At 41.6% G+C, this 15600-nt stretch overlaps 1 protein-coding gene across 1 annotated transcript; it reads left to right on the forward strand.

Annotated features, from left to right (window-relative positions):
• Positions 1-1076: 1076 nt before the first annotated feature.
• On the forward strand, positions 1077-6860 carry LOC147795267 (uncharacterized). The gene is made up of 7 exons (XM_087132122.1): positions 1077-1939; positions 2084-2464; positions 2820-2987; positions 3337-3675; positions 3895-4149; positions 4559-4753; positions 5024-6860. The coding sequence occupies exons 1-7, from the start codon at positions 1226-1228 to the stop codon at positions 5231-5233; spliced, it is 2262 nt and encodes a 753-aa protein (XP_086988248.1). The 5' UTR covers positions 1077-1225; the 3' UTR covers positions 5234-6860.
• The last annotated feature ends 8740 nt before the right edge of the window (positions 6861-15600 follow it).

A 15600-nucleotide genomic window follows, 5' to 3' on the forward strand; every position in this document is an offset into this window, starting at 1 on the left:
GCAACATGGCCAGGGAAATGCTAGGGTAAGTGTATTGGTCAGACTTTGATACGGCGAAATTTTACCATGAAGTTGCGAGGATCGGTTCCCTTCAAAAGTCCGCAAGCATACTTCTTCGAAAACAAAAATTCCTTTAACTTTGAAAACTTAAAACTTAAAGAACGCTGAGACAGTGTAAGTCACAGCCGTTCTGCGCAAACCCCTGCACAAGAAACCACATATTGCAGGCAAAATTGCACAAAACACCACTCTAACCACACCACTCTTCAACAATTACTCATGCCGCTAACTCCATGCCTAACCATTCTAAAAAAAGCTTAGTTCAATCCAACAGAGAAAGCTAGTAAACCTTTCGAAAAGCCCTCAATGCGCTTTTTAGACCGTAAGTGGTCTAGGCAAAATTAAAGCTTGCAGTCATAATCAAGTCACAACGCTCACCCCATGATTTTTATGACACAATCTATGGACTCCTTATAAATTGACGAAACATTTGTCTTTCAACTCAATTTAGAAATGACTTGAAGAAAGATCTAGCGAAAAATCTGCCCTGGAAAGAGCGACCACATTGCCATTTCACATGGAATCTAAAAATCGGGATTAAAATCGATTGCGACAGAATCTTACGTAACATAGATCATGACCTAGAAGAGACTCCAAACTTGCTTGGAATCGAAGGACTTTTGTTTAGAGGGTACTTAGAGGTATGGGACATCAGAAAACGCTGGGACGTCCAAAAAGCCAGAGAGTTTCTCAACGAAGCAGACGGATTGATAAAACAGGCAGATTGTAGTCTTCAGAAAGGCTACAAAGTTGTAGCACTGCTGAATCGCATGTGGATCGAGCACAAATGCCAAAATACCCCGAAAGTCAAAGCTTTGCTCATCCAACTAGACAGTCTAACGCTTGAGGACAGAGACTTTTCTGTAATTGGGGCAGTCCGAGCTACGGCCTTGACACGTCTAGGACCAATCGTTATGGAAACTGCTTTGGAACTGTTTGAGGTGGCGATAAAGAACTTCAAGAAAAAGGTACCGGTAGGCTTTCTCTACGGTGCAGGGCTAGCGACAGGCAGAGTGCATTACAAAACAAGGAAAAAGCTGAAAAACTCTACGAGGACTGCTTGCAACAGTCCGAACACTGGACAACTGAGGACAGGCTTCTGCTTTACATTGACTTTGCCAAGTTTCTCGAGTATACCTCAACAGCTTCGAGACGCGAATCACTGATGGACATGTGGCAGAAAGTAATGGACATTACAGTTTCCTTGGAGTATTTAGACGAGATTTCTGGTGAATGGAAAGTCACCAAGAAGGCAAAGAAAGCAAGACAGAATGCTTATGAAAAGCTTTGTGGCCATTATCAGGACACCGGTCTAAGTATCGAGCTTGGAATTCTTCGTTATCAGAACTTCAAGTTTGAAGAAGCAGAGGAAGTTTTTCTTCAGCTCAATCCCGAAAGTGACTTAAGAATTCCACTCAACCTGTCACTGACATACCTCAAAATGGGTCGCCAAAAAGATCTACAAGCTTTGCAACAAGAAGCAACACAGATGTTTGATAAGGCGCATTATAATGCAGTCCGCGCAATGGAAATAGGCCTGAGCTTGGTGGAAGGTGGAAAGTTACGGGCGGACACGGCTCTCGCTATCGCACACAACCAGCTCCTTTGCAATCGAGCAAAGACGACTCTAGACCAAGGGACTCAAAATGGACAGGTGTCGTCTGCATCAACTCTGCCAGAGGAGAGTCAGAACGCCACAACACTGGATCAAGACACTCAGCACACAATGTCAACACCTTCAACCATACAGCTAGACTCTCTATGCATCCAGTCCTATAGGGAGGCTGTCAGGTGCGGAAGTCTCGTTGCTAGGCTAGAGTTAATCAGATTGATACAAAACAACAGAGTTGAAGTAACTTCAAGGTGGACCTTCCTCCAGGTACGTCTTTGAGTACGTGTTTGGTTTCACTTAAGCTTCTTATTCTGTTTTAGGAATGTGTTACAAATCTTCAGGCAGGTGTTTGAAATCTGTCATCCTTATTTGACTTTCCAGTCGCTACGTCTTTCTTGTAATTTAATGCAGATGCTTGCAGAAATCGACGTGTGTTGCTTGCTGAGAAGCAGTGATTGTCTACATAAAGACCAGAAACCCCTCACCTTCGAACACGGTCTTAGCAGCCGCGATACAGACAAAGATGTATCAGCGCTGAACTGTAAAACCATCAAGCGTGACGGCAGGGCAATCCTAGATGGGAGCCCGTTCTTCAGGCAGGCTTGGGAGCAGCACTTCAGCATGGAGAAAAGAATATTGAAACACAGGTTTGAAAATAATGAAGGGGAACTTGAGCTGGACGGCAGGGAAGAGTTGGAGGAGATAACCTCGTCGGATGAAATCATCCGCGCCGCTGCCGATTGTTGTCTGAAACTACGCCCTCTGTTGGATGGCATTGTTGACAGGTTCAGGGTAAATATTTTGTATAGAATGATGCAAGAGTTAGTATGTTTATGTGAAATTAGTCTGAAGTTTACCTGTTACTGGTAGTGGACGTCAATAAAGTTGAGAAGGAACAAATATTGGCCAAATACGAGATACAATTCCGTGGCTAATAATTTTGTTACAATAAGCGATTTCAAAAAAGCAAGGTCCTTTTCCACGCAAGGCAGCGCGGATAGGCGGATGTTGCATACGTGTCTGAATGACCACCGAATGCAATACATTTGGGCATGCGCTGTCCAGGAATACCTAACTGGCTCGTTATTTAAAATACCAGGACAATTACCTTAGTGGATAAGTGTTTCTTGTCTGCTTCCTTATACAGACAGAGGAACTCGGTCTCGAAGAGGAAACGAAGAACCAGTATTTCCCTTTGATACTAGACGAGCAGAATGCAGCAAAAATTCAAAGCGAATTGAAAAAAAGACTGAACACCATCTTCAGCATTGACGTGGACAGGAACTATCCTGAGCTATGGAATCAGTTACTTAAGGTATAAAGAAGAAAAATATTTTGAGTTAATTATGCGTTGCTAACAAGTTAGTTTATAATTTGTCATGATATTTGCTCCTTCATTTTCTTTAGAGTAATGCAACATTTTGTCACACCCGGACGAGAGCTTTGGCGTTTGTTCATCAGAGCTCAAATTACTACATGTATTCGCTAAAACATTGCGCAAGGGAATCAGAGGTATGGGGTTTACAGACAAGTTTAGGCTACACAAGGACGTCCTCGAATCTGTCTTAAGAATAAAGCACATTCAACACATATCATGCATGCCTACATTTGTGTTTCATGAGAAATGCGTCTGGTGTAATGCAATTTCATTTTCGAAATTCCAGATTCAACCAGGCTACAACTCCGGAAATGAGTTCCTCAAATCTCTCTGCACCTTGGTTAACAAGATGAAGCACAGAGATGTTGCTTCATCGGTGAGTAAAATACTGGATATAAACAAGGACCCGGTTACATTGGCTCGTAAGTGCACGGATAAAGTGGAAGAGATCTGCAACTTCTTCTTAAACGCCATGAGGGAAGCCAGTGATCTACGGGAAAGTGTGGAAGAGCTTGTGAGTGACATCAAAGATGGCAGACATGAGAAAGCAGACGAACTGCTGAAAATACTGTCTAGCAAAGGAGACTTCGTCGTGCGGATGGGAAGCACTTGGAAGTTGCTGGAGGTAAACCTTAGAATAAGTAGCACAGCACAGCTACCAGACTCACGAGCAACCAACAAAACATAGCCATGTTCATCTTGTTAAAATATGCAGACACAACGAAGTATAATTATTCATATTCATATAAATTGAAGAAAAAAATTCCTGGTGCCCGTATTTCCTGAAAATAAAAACAGAAAAATTGGTTAAGAAAATATCACTATCGCTGATTCCATTAACCAGATGACTGCGCTGATTCGTCAGAGTAAAAGGCTGTCTCGATCACCTTATTCGGAAGCTGAAGAAGCTGTACGCAAACTGATCGAGGGAACACAGGTGATATGTCAGAAACTCTGGAGGCATCATCAAGAGGTTGAAGACGCCGTGTTGGAAAACCACGAGGATGTTCAGATATCGGCTAAGTGTAGGGAAACATGCACAGAAGCTGTCAAAGCGCTGGATGCGGAGTTGGCTAAACACCAAACTGCAATAAGAAACGTAGGTTTTCGAACTCGAGTCTCGATCCATTTATACAGCTAATGGTGACAAGCACGTCATCAGCTCCTTTTGGCGCTATCTCGCTTTATCACCCAAAGGACAGAGATTAGGGAGGATGGGGGACAACTTGCAAGGGAGAGAAACAAATAATCTCTCTTTTGCTTTAAAAGATGAAATAAAATTATGTGATTTACATGCACAATTAAGTAACCTCCAAGTCACGTTTTTTTGAATGGAAAACTGAATGGAAGGGAAAGAGGTTAAGGGGAAAACGTTTAAATGTCTAGAATCGTAGCCCTATCCTCTCATCTCTCGTGGTCCAAGTTCGAATTTCATTAAGGATGATATTGGACTCCGTTATTCCGAAAGCGTAAAAAGTTTCACATGATGTTTCTAATCTTCTATACAGCCTGGTAGGGGAACCGACTCACAAACGACAAAAGTTGCATTCCCATTTCTGGACATCTGTCCAGATGCCGGACCCCGTCAGCAAAACGAGCCTGGACATTTGAAGGGGAAAGTCAAGAAGCAGCTGAAAAAAGCCCTCAATCAGATGAGAATTCCTGTTAAGACCACCGACAAGCTGTTAGAAATAATCCTGCAGGTGGGTGTTAGCAGTCATGCGCAATTGACACGAAGCTGTCATGATATGGCAAGTTTTTGTATGGTGTCAACTGAATGATTCTCTGCCATGGTGGAGGTACACTAGCGATTTTTAAGAAAATGTATGAACTCAACTGAAATACCTGCCATTTTGATGTTGTGTCTCAAAGCATGATGTGTCTTCTCTGAAATCTTCAACAGCCGCACATGGAAAATGAAAATTACATGTCACCGTACTTATAAATTTGTTCCTTTTTTATTATTACAATAGGCACAACCATGTGACTGTGAGGAGAACTACGGTTTCATCGCTGTGAAGACGTTTATCACCAAAGGAAGTAACGATGGTATGGTGAAGATTAAGACAGACAGTGGTGACGATAAATCCTTCAAGGTGTTGGACCTCACCCGCTGGTGTACAGATAACACCGAGAACGTTCTCTTGCAAATGCAGTCTTGCCAGCCTGCATCCTCTTCTTAAAGTGAAGGCGTCTTACGTTCGCCATGTTCTAGCTATGCTACTTCAGGCTTTATAATGAGAGTTTTTATGGAACTAGTCATAGCCAGTGCCATTTTTGGGCCTAACAAAATGCTTCCAGGTAGTTGTAGCAGACTCTTCAATTATCAGTCTTTACAAATCACGGACCAACGACAGCCCTAAGTTTTTACATTTGTTGTTTTCGTTTTAATAGCTAGAAGTAACACCTGATTTGTTTGGTCATGCTTTTCCTTGCTTATTATTTTGTTTGATGTCCATGTATTTGCTTATTTTGCGGAGTACTTTTGTACTCTCAGTAATTAGTTACAGTGCAGTGTTTGTAATGTTACTAATGACGTCATACGAACAGGACAGGAGGTAAGTGATGACGTCATTTAAAATTGCCCTTAGATTGGCTTTCATTGTAGCCAGAGGCTCCAGGTCTATCTGTATCCAACTCCTCATGAGTTCCAAGGCTACCAAATTCGAGATGTGAAAAATATGTGATCCAGAAGACCAGCAAATAAAGTAGGCCTACCAAAGATGGCAATTTGTATTGGACACTGTATATGCGACAAAGTTAAGCTGGCTACATCCGCTATAAATACTGAGAACAGAACTAGAGTTATACGGACAAAGCATATAAAAGGCACTGTAGACTAAGACTAATATCATGGATCTTACCACACTGTGAGTGCCCTTCAGTTTCAAAACAAAATTACCATGTTCGATCAGAAGTCAGAGAGGAGGTTTCATCTGTGATTGGTACTTGCCTATATTACTTGCTGTCATCAAAGTAATTTTAATATTCACATATTCACTTTAAAATTTACCACAAAACTAGGGTTATGCCTACAATTTTATGAGTGAATTCTATGAGAATCTGTTTAATTAAAAATCAATGAAACACTTCTCTCAAAAATTATCTGAAGCGAAAAGTGAAACAAATATAATCACGAGTATTGTGGAAATCTATCTATTAATTATTCGAACGAGACCACTAAACATAGTTTGTTGGAAAAAACCTTCCTTCAAGGCTGACCAGATCTTGTGTCACAATATTTTCCAAGTAGACTAATCACATCAATCAACTTTACAGCGACGAGTAAACACATTTGATACGCATACGCGCAATTCAAAATGCGCGAAATCTGTCGACCCAACGCGCAGTGGGTCGACAGATTTCGCGCATTGTGATACCAGTGTTTCACAACAGTGTGCCTCCAAAAGTTTCAAACTCGTTGGCCAATCACAATGCGCGAAATCTGTGGACCAAATGCGCGTTTGGAAAGGGTCGACAGATTTTTGTGATTGGTCAACGCTTTGCAAACTCTTGCAGGTGTGCTTTTGTGAATCGCCTGTATTGGCCAACACGCTGAAAACTCTTGGAGGCGCACTATTTTGTCGTTTTTCAAAAATGTTCCACTGACAAAAGATATGTATTCCTGTACGGTTTTGTTCCATTTTGCTTTCTTTTATTTCTGTAACAATAACTTTAATAGTCCAATTTTTATTTGAATTGGTTTTAAATTTTGTAGACAGCAGGTGGACAACAAAGCTGAAATTCTGAGTACACAAATTTCCATAGTAAAGCAACGAGCTTTAGCCATGGTATACATGGTATATCGAATTATGGTTACATTTGGCTAAACTTTATTAAGTGTTGTTCCATGAGATGCTTATAGGTAAGTAAAGCAAATCCCTCAAGAATAATCTCAAGTTAAAAGTGAAATAAATATTTTGTCAAAGAACAATATGTGCATCCTCACACAACTGCAATGGCGCACTGTAGATAAAAAAATTTGACTTCTTGAATGAAAGCTTATGTCTAAAATGACCAATTCAAAATGGTCAGACAGGCCAATGACCAACATTCGTCAAAAAGGAGTGGAACATTTGTCAAATTTGACCAAAGTCAGTCACTGTTGACTACATATTTAGTCCTGTCTTGACTTAATAAGTCACCGAGACCCGACTTACCGTCATTTTTAGTCATTTTGAGCACAAAATGAGTGACTTTTGTTTACAATGAGGCTAGCTGACACAACTGACTTCATGTTACCTCCCCTCCCCACGCAGCTCATGATTCTCAAGTCCCTCCCCTCCCCTCCGCAGAAGACTGAACATGGGATGTATGACTATATCAGAGTGTTAGTAGTTAAGATGAATATTTAAACTGCATCTTTGACTTTCCAAAGTATTTGAAATACAGGCAAAATTGAACATCTTTGGGATGGGTCATACCCCCGGCCACAGCTCTCCCCTTGGAAAGAGCCTGCCATTACACGACTGAACAATATTCAAGTTTACCCCCAAACTTGTAAAGTGCTTCTACTCACTATCTAAGCAGACCAACGCTGTTGCCATGAGTGTTTGAAAGCCCAAGTCGCAATGGTGGACTAAAATCAGCCAGCTGTGCGAGGGTAACAGTTCCCCGGTCTAAGTTGAAAGCGCAGTGCATGCAGAGCACAAACGTAAGCTGTGTCAGTTCCAAGAGCAGTTGGACGAATGCCGCTTGCATTGGATGTAGAATGTTGTTGCTACATGAAAACAATCAGCCGCGCGGCAGCCAAATGCAATACAATGGAGACCAACGCAAACAATTCCAGCTTATGCCAGACACGTGTTCGCTGAATGCACCTTTGCCAGATACAATGCCTACACCTAACCTTCCTGTGAAGAAGTACCCCCTCTTCGGTAAAGAGGAGTGAGGCTGGCAGAGATCGTTCCCGTCTGCAACTGTCCAAGAGAGGCAAAATTGAACCATTTAATTTTCATCATCTTCGCGGCATTTGGGGCCGCGTACATTTTTCAAAATAATGAAGGCAATGTCTATCACAGCAATGATTTTTTTTTCAGTTGTACAACTTGTACTCTGAGTCTTGGGCCTGTACAGGAATATTTTTATATAGTTACCGAGTTAATCAAAATGTGCATGAACATGACCGTAGTCCCTTTCCTCAGGGGCATTATCAGCAGTCATCCAGCAAAAATAATTGTGGTGGAGGTTCTACCCAGGTTTTCTAAGATATTTCGAAGCACATCGGTGATTTTTATTTCCTTTCTGTGTCTCCTGGTTTTTGTCTAATAATTTGCGCTTTTCCGGTAGAGATAGAACCCCTGGCCTCTGGCAACGACCATGTGTGTTAGCATGTCATTTGTCAATATAAACACTAAATTAATTGCAGAATGGCCCAGTCCTCATTTGTGTCACAGGTATGATAAATTACCACCCCCTGAAATGTTTGATTTATGTCTTTCCACATCGCAAACTTGCCTTTTCCCCTTTTCACTGATATGCATGGATTTGGCCAATGAACACGCTGCTTTTGACCCCATCGGTCTCCAGGTTATTCAACCCATGGTTGGACATACACAGGAAACAGGAAGGACACATCGGTTGACATCTTTTTTTCCCCTTTTTGTTTAGTCATTCTTTCCTCTGTTATTACTATTTATAACTTTTAACAATTACTGCATATTTCTGTGGTTGCATACTGATTGTTCTTCGGTCCCGTCCTCTGCCACAAGGGTCTTCCCCGAGCTTTCCGGTATTCCCTCAACCACAAATTATCAAATACCTATAATCCCTGGCTGCACTTGACAGTCATGTGGATTGCTTGTTATAGCGACCGTCCTTCATCAACGGCGTCCGGGAGCCGGTATGTATACTTTTTCTTTTTACTCAGAGGTCTCATTGTTTCACTCAACTGAATGTGATGACGAAACTCAGTAATCCTATAGTTATTTTCCTTGATGGGTTTTACTAATTTCTTTCAGTGATTCAAACTATTGTTTTTACAGGAAAGAAATATCTGTTAGTTTCCTTGTCCCTTCCAGAACAAAACGCCTCCGCAACCAAATTTCCGTATTCTCTAACCCTCTTACCAATTATTGACCCCCTAAACTCAGGGTCACATTTAAAACACAAACTAACTCCTGTCAGTATCCTTCAATGGCTGAAATGCCCATTTTAAAACAGAAACAGGCGAATAAATCCATGTGCCGTAAAAGGACTTTGGTGCAGCGCAATAACACGGTTTTCCGTTGAAAGAACTGCTGTCGACATTGTTGACATTGCGTGAACTGCAATCAAACGTTATCGGGTAGTTTTCTGTTAGTGTCCCTGATCTGTGCCCCATCTGATTCCCTTTTTTTCTACGTGAAGCCATGCAGCGGTTCATCGGGGGGGGGGCTTAACTACCTCTCCCTGGTTTTCATTCTCTCCCTTCTTTTTCTGACAATACAAAGATACAAGGCTACAGCCTAAACAAGGGTCTGTTTTTTTGTCACAGTCGTGTTTTTCCTACAGGTAATTGCTAAAACTACATGTACATATGGCTGGTCGTCGAAACTAACTTATAATTTTAATTCATGACGTGTTAAAAATGTCACGCAGAACACCAGTTACACAAACTATAAAATGCTAAATTAAAGTACAATCCTATTTTTAAAAATGGGACAGATGTCCATTTTGAAAAAAAAATGGAGACACATCGAAAACCAATCACAAGGGTATATTTCTGCAAACTTTAAATTTGGCCGTTCATACACGTTGTAGGCAAATTGAGAGTGGTCTACACTAGCTCTAACATACCCATATATCTCAGTTCTCTGTGAGGAACCAGGGACCGGGGGGGACTCCGGTCCAAGCTACCCCCACCCGACGACATCTGATGTTTTTAATAACGAAAAGGGAGGTCTCTCAGCTTCCATAGAAAAACCTAAGAAACAGAGTAGAGTCTTCTCTGATATGCATCACAGCAATGATGCCTGAGTTGTCGGGCAAAGCATGGACAACTTCAAACGTTTGTTTAAAGTGCACCTTTCAAAGCGCCTTACTCTAAGGGATATAACCCAATTCAAATACAGAGAAGTGGTATGCAAGGCGGCACAGAAAGATTGCGTAAGAAAAATCATCAGTAGGACCTCTTATAGTTTGCACTGACTTTTGACATGAATTACAGGAAAAGTTGTCCCACGTTATTCTCGGATACAGCGCACCCTGCAGGCTCGGTTGGTTTCCGGCGTGAAAGAGTTGATAGGAAGTCAGACAAGAATGAACCGGAAGTGGGGGGTGGATGTGTTGGTCTATCAGACAGACACATACCAGATGGTATACTTATATTTTGGCAAACAAACATTCATCCACCGGACGCTCTACCGCATGTACTTCGAACTCTTCAACTTCAAAGACCTCGAATTATACACACTGTTGCCCCAGTATGGCTATAAAAAACTCTTGGGAGACTAAGTTCCTGTTTCCATTCTTGACGATTGCCGACAACACGCAAGATGTCGAGGAAAAGATGGTGTTTGACGCCAGTCGACACTAAAACTGAAAGTCATATGTCCGAAATTCCGAAACTTGCAGCAAGAAGTGCTTCTTTTAGATCGTCAAACCTTTTTAAATCTCAACTTTTCAGTTCGATTTAGGCGTATTTCATTTATAGTCAGCTATTTTGTTGACAAACGAAACATTATTTCTGAGTCGTTAGGCAAAATAGTACATGGCACTGAGGGGAGAGCTAGAGAGGTATGAACAGTGCCAGCATACATAATTTTGTGTGGGAGCACTTCGAAAGCTCACACACAGACACTAAATTAAACATGATTCAATTTGCTGATTGTGAACTTGGCTGTACAATTTCCGTTGGGACAGTTTGTTCTAGAACCCTGGCTCCGAAGCTGAATCACGCAGGCAGTGGGCACTTCACTGGTCTTTAATGGTCTCTTTCACATGTTTCTGGGCCGTGCCATCACAATTAATCCCTGTCGAGGAATGTGATGAAGATTGTTTTTGCACATCAACTACCGAGAATATCCATCTGCTGTTAATTCTCCGGTGGTGCCTAAAGGTGTCTATCAGAGCAGTTATCCCCCACATCATACCCAGCAGTGGCAGAAAGCTGGTATGATTTTGTATTGTTAAAAACTCTTAAAATAAATATTCGAAAGAATTTTGCATATCGATAGAATATCTGGAGTCGAAGGACAAAAACAATTTTTAGTGCCCTCGCCCGCTTCCCTTTTAGCGGCAAAACAGTAAATACATGAAAAATAGAATTGTTGGAAGTCGGAACTTGTAAGTCATTAGACTCTGTTAGTCACTGTCCACATTAAGGCGGTCGACTACATTAGGCCTACTTAGCTACAGCTCCATTGGGCACACTTGCCAACGCAAACGTGGCGGTGTAAACAAGCATATCTGCCGCGAGTTGAAGTGCACCCTCACCGGCAAAGAAAAGACAGGCTGGTAGGAAGATTTTCCACTGGGCTCGTGCACACACTGAGCGAACACGCAAAAACCATACATCTCAACAGAAATTGGTCGCGCGTACTCAGTGTGTCCTGCACGCACACGCAGTTAGTTTCTACCAAAGGACCATTTTGGCTTTGTAAAAATAGGCTCTCTCTTGTCTGTGCTGGGAGTGGATACCATTGAGCCCCACCTCAGTTTTTTCTGACCAGTCGCAGCCGTGATTTATGTCCGAAAAGCATGCTCTCAAATCAAACATGCGTGCATGCGCGTATGTTGCGTGCAGCTTGAGTACGTAGTGTGGCATTGATGAGCACGTTGTGAGCACCACGTGCGTAGTGGGTGGGGCTTGCTGGATGGGTCAATTAAAACCTGAGAAAATATGCTCGATTCTGAGTCGGTGCTTTTTCCATCTCTGTCTGCCTAAGTGTCCGAGATTAGACCTCCTCATGACGGTATTGTGTACGTAAAGCACGTTTTAGCTGTTTAGGCATATTCGTTGAATTAGGTATTATTTTGTTCTCTTAATGGCTATTACGTAATATGAGACGTTTTCCCCAATACGCGAACAGAAAACGTTTGCGATCCTTTCATTTGTGCTAGTGTCATATACAGACTGCAAGTATATTTGCAAGTATATTGGCCACTGGACTGCAGCGAAAATACAACTTGTTTTCCTCTTTGATTAATACATCGGAAGTCATTACGGCTGAGACCACATGCAGTCCTCATTCGACCTACCTATTTCAAACTGGTAGGCCAGAGTAAATATTGTAATTAACTAGAGACTGGCCTGGCATTGGGTCCATAAAACAAGTTTTTACTCGAGGAATGAAACGGGATATTCACAACACGAGACGGGGAAACCTCAAGTTTTGTGCGGACTGACAGCTATCAGGGTTAAGGACACTTTTGAACTAAGAGACAAAAAACATTAAATTTTGCATTGCCCAATTACACAACGTCAATGAACCTGGTGGTGGAATGGGGGTTAATATGGTTTTGAGGTTAAAATTTAACCTGTCTCCGAGTACCACCTTTTTAGTATAAAGAACTTATTAAAAGCTAAAAAAAAATGGTGTAATTCGGTTTCAGAAAGACATGTCGTTTAGGTTATTTAACCTTTTGTGAATATATAATAAAAAGCCTGCTGCAAAATTACAAAACACCGAGAAAAAAAATTCTACACTCCAACTGGTATTTCCATCTTGAACTGAACTTTCCACTCAAGCATTTAATCACCTCTCTGGTAAGTGTGATTTCTGTAATGACGTCATCACTTGGCACGTGACGCCCGAAAGTTGAATTTTGCAGGCATATTATGTACGACTGGAATGAAAGTTCGCCATAAGACAAAACAAGATTGGTGAAAAGCGACCGTCTGTATCATGGTTAGTAAATGTCTAGTGTTTTTAAAACGTTCAATGAGCCAGTTCGATGTGTCAACAACACATGCTAAGTACAGGGCAGTTCAGAAACAGCTACGCAAGCGGACGAGTCTATCCTATCAGCGTAGCCAAATGCTGACTCATGCGCGCACTTTCCTCACGAGAGCCTTTGTTTGTTTAAATTTGTTGATGCCGAATTGGCTCATTAAAGGAGCATGCTTCATTACTTAGGCACCATTCAAGGTTCTTTATATTGTAAAGTACTATACCGATTCAGCTGATACGTTCCACGCACCAAGACAGGAGCGTGTCATAGATGGAAACACTTGTGATGTTAAAGTGACGTCACGAGGATGCATCGGGGTCAAGTTGCGCCACATTAAGCGTTGCATAATCTTAAGCTTTGTATCTTCTGAAGTACACGGCGGATTTGAACCTAGGATCTAGGAACGTGTCATACTTAAAACATAGATAATTGCTACAATCCCAGTTAAAATTAAGTTGCAACTTTCAGACGTGTTTTCACTCAAAACGTTATAACTTAACTTTGTTTCATTAAGAAGATTCATACAATGTAGTGACTCAACGGTCACCAGAAGTCGCCGAGTGACTTAACAGCAAAAACAACTTGCATTTGTCCATCACACAATCAGTTTCTTGTCCTAAAAATTGTAACTGTAGCCCTGTAGATGAAATCTTTTTAAAATATTTATTGCTGATGAAGCGGTTGAAACGCAGGAACAGATGCAGATGATCGACAGACACATCAGCTGAGTTCGGCTAAATTGGAGACACTCTGTAGGCCTACTCTGAACTCATTTATTATCTTCAAAAACCGATTGTGGCTATGTCTGGATATTTATGACACAAAAGAAAATTCGTCAAGTCAGGACCAAAAGGGTAGTCAGCTTTTCACAGAAGATGATGACACATAAGGGAGGCGTAACTTTCTTGACATCACTTCATGGAATTCGGAGTGTGAGGCGAGTTTAATTGTAAGTATCGATCTTTTCCATGCCACATGTACCTGGTTACAGACTGCAAACACATGCTGATTCACACCAAAGAAGTCATGGAAGCCAGGTTACTTGGAATGTAAGTTTAGGGAATGACGCGTGTTCAGGGAAAACCTGGAATTCTGGTGGGTTGTTCATGTGGGACACGGTCATTGCATTTGTCAAATTTCTTCCTTAGATTGCTGGAGACAATGCTTTTACCAAAAACCAAGGAAACAGGAAAAACAACAACTGTAAGATATTCATGATTCAAAGCTAAATTCTTGTCATTTTTTTCTCTTTATGTAGTTGAAGCTATTTTCGTCTGTCTGTTTTCCAGACCTGGAGGAAGTACCGGTAACGGATGTGATGGAAGCATTCCATGTCCATTCAGCTGGACTGCCATCAGGAACATGGTGCGTCGTGTGATGTTATGTGGCTTCAGACATGCATTTATAAGCGCGGTACTTGAAACTTGCCGTCTTTGAGCTGGCTGCTGCGAAACAGGTATGCTCAGTTAAATTATTGCTTCATTGCTTACTTATGCATGTACAATGTAGTTAATTCTCTCTGGACTGGCAACTAAGTACATTGTATATTCGACCAATGAAGTTTGATAGAGACTTTTGCATTTAACTGAAAAAGTTCTTGCCGATAAGCTACGTAAACAAGAGTATAGGGCACCATTGCTCTTGTGTATGGCTCAAGCTGTGCTACATAATCCAACCTCAAACCCGCTGATGTTTTCTAATGGACCACAGTTATCTTTTAATAACGTATGTTTTACCTCAAACAGCTGCAGGTGTACATTTTAAAGAAGCCATCTCATTTTCATTGCCAAAAATCCAACAGTAAAGAACTGCACCGCATTAACATAAGTGTACTCACTCAAAATGCCTTTAGGTCTTCAGCCATGGAATTTCCGATTTCTTAAAACTGATTTTTTTTTTTGCAACAGACTCTTGCAGATCAGTTATGACGTTACCACTCAAACACCGGAGCGATGGACCGAAGTTCCAACATCTGTCATATACCACCTTAACTCTGTGGGTAATGACTTTATATTTCCTTCTGGTACCAACTGAGCAACAACCCAACGGTAGGTATACCTTTGACATATTGGCTTGTATATTGAACAGTTGAGGTTAATATACGTCCCTTTCAATATGACATATTTTAACCGAGTTCACCCTTTCCAGTTGCCAAGGTAAATGTTCCCCAAGAAATCGCTTAACTCGATCCCGTGCTTTTTCAATGGACGCTTCAGCCAATGGGTGGAGCCATTTACGAATTTCCACTACGAATTCAGGCTGTAAATTTGTTTCAAAGATGACCTTTTCCAGAACGAAATAGACCCAAAACAATTTTTAAAATGTCAAAACAGAAAAGGAGGAATGGAAAAGAACTCTTTAGACCACTGCAATCCGGAAAATTAATCGTTTCCTTACTCATTACACCACGCTGCAGCGCGCTGGCCAGCCAAACCATATTCCTTTTACCCGTTTTTGTGCCAAAGACCCTCTTTGACACTGTGAAGCTGCAACGTACATCAGGTGGATTCGGCTTAGACATCAGTTTCGCTGGTTCCAGTCAGAGCTTGAACACGTGGTTTCCAACGCTGCTTCAAAATGGCTGGAACCAGCGAAACTGAAGTCTAAGCCGAATCCAGGGGTTTCGAAAAGGCCCTATGATAATGTACTACCGGCAGGTTTCGCACTGGGGCATGTT

Source organism: Acanthaster planci, unplaced genomic scaffold (genome assembly GCF_054643075.1).
Source record: "Acanthaster planci isolate LZ-2023a unplaced genomic scaffold, COTS_SCS Contig95, whole genome shotgun sequence".
Classification (NCBI taxonomy): domain Eukaryota; kingdom Metazoa; phylum Echinodermata; class Asteroidea; order Valvatida; family Acanthasteridae; genus Acanthaster; species Acanthaster planci.

What these genes read in the sequence shown, in the direction of transcription:
- LOC147795267 (XM_087132122.1), top strand. Translation starts at nt 1,226, where the DNA reads ATGGACATGTGGCAGAAAGTAATGGACATTACAGTTTCCTTGGAGTAT. An exon ending in TATGGAATCAGTTACTTAAG is followed by an intron (nt 2,988 to 3,336) that starts GTATAAAGAAGA and finishes TCGAAATTCCAG; the next exon opens with ATTCAACCAGGCTACAACTC. An exon ending in TGTTAGAAATAATCCTGCAG is followed by an intron (nt 4,754 to 5,023) that starts GTGGGTGTTAGC and finishes TTATTACAATAG; the next exon opens with GCACAACCATGTGACTGTGA.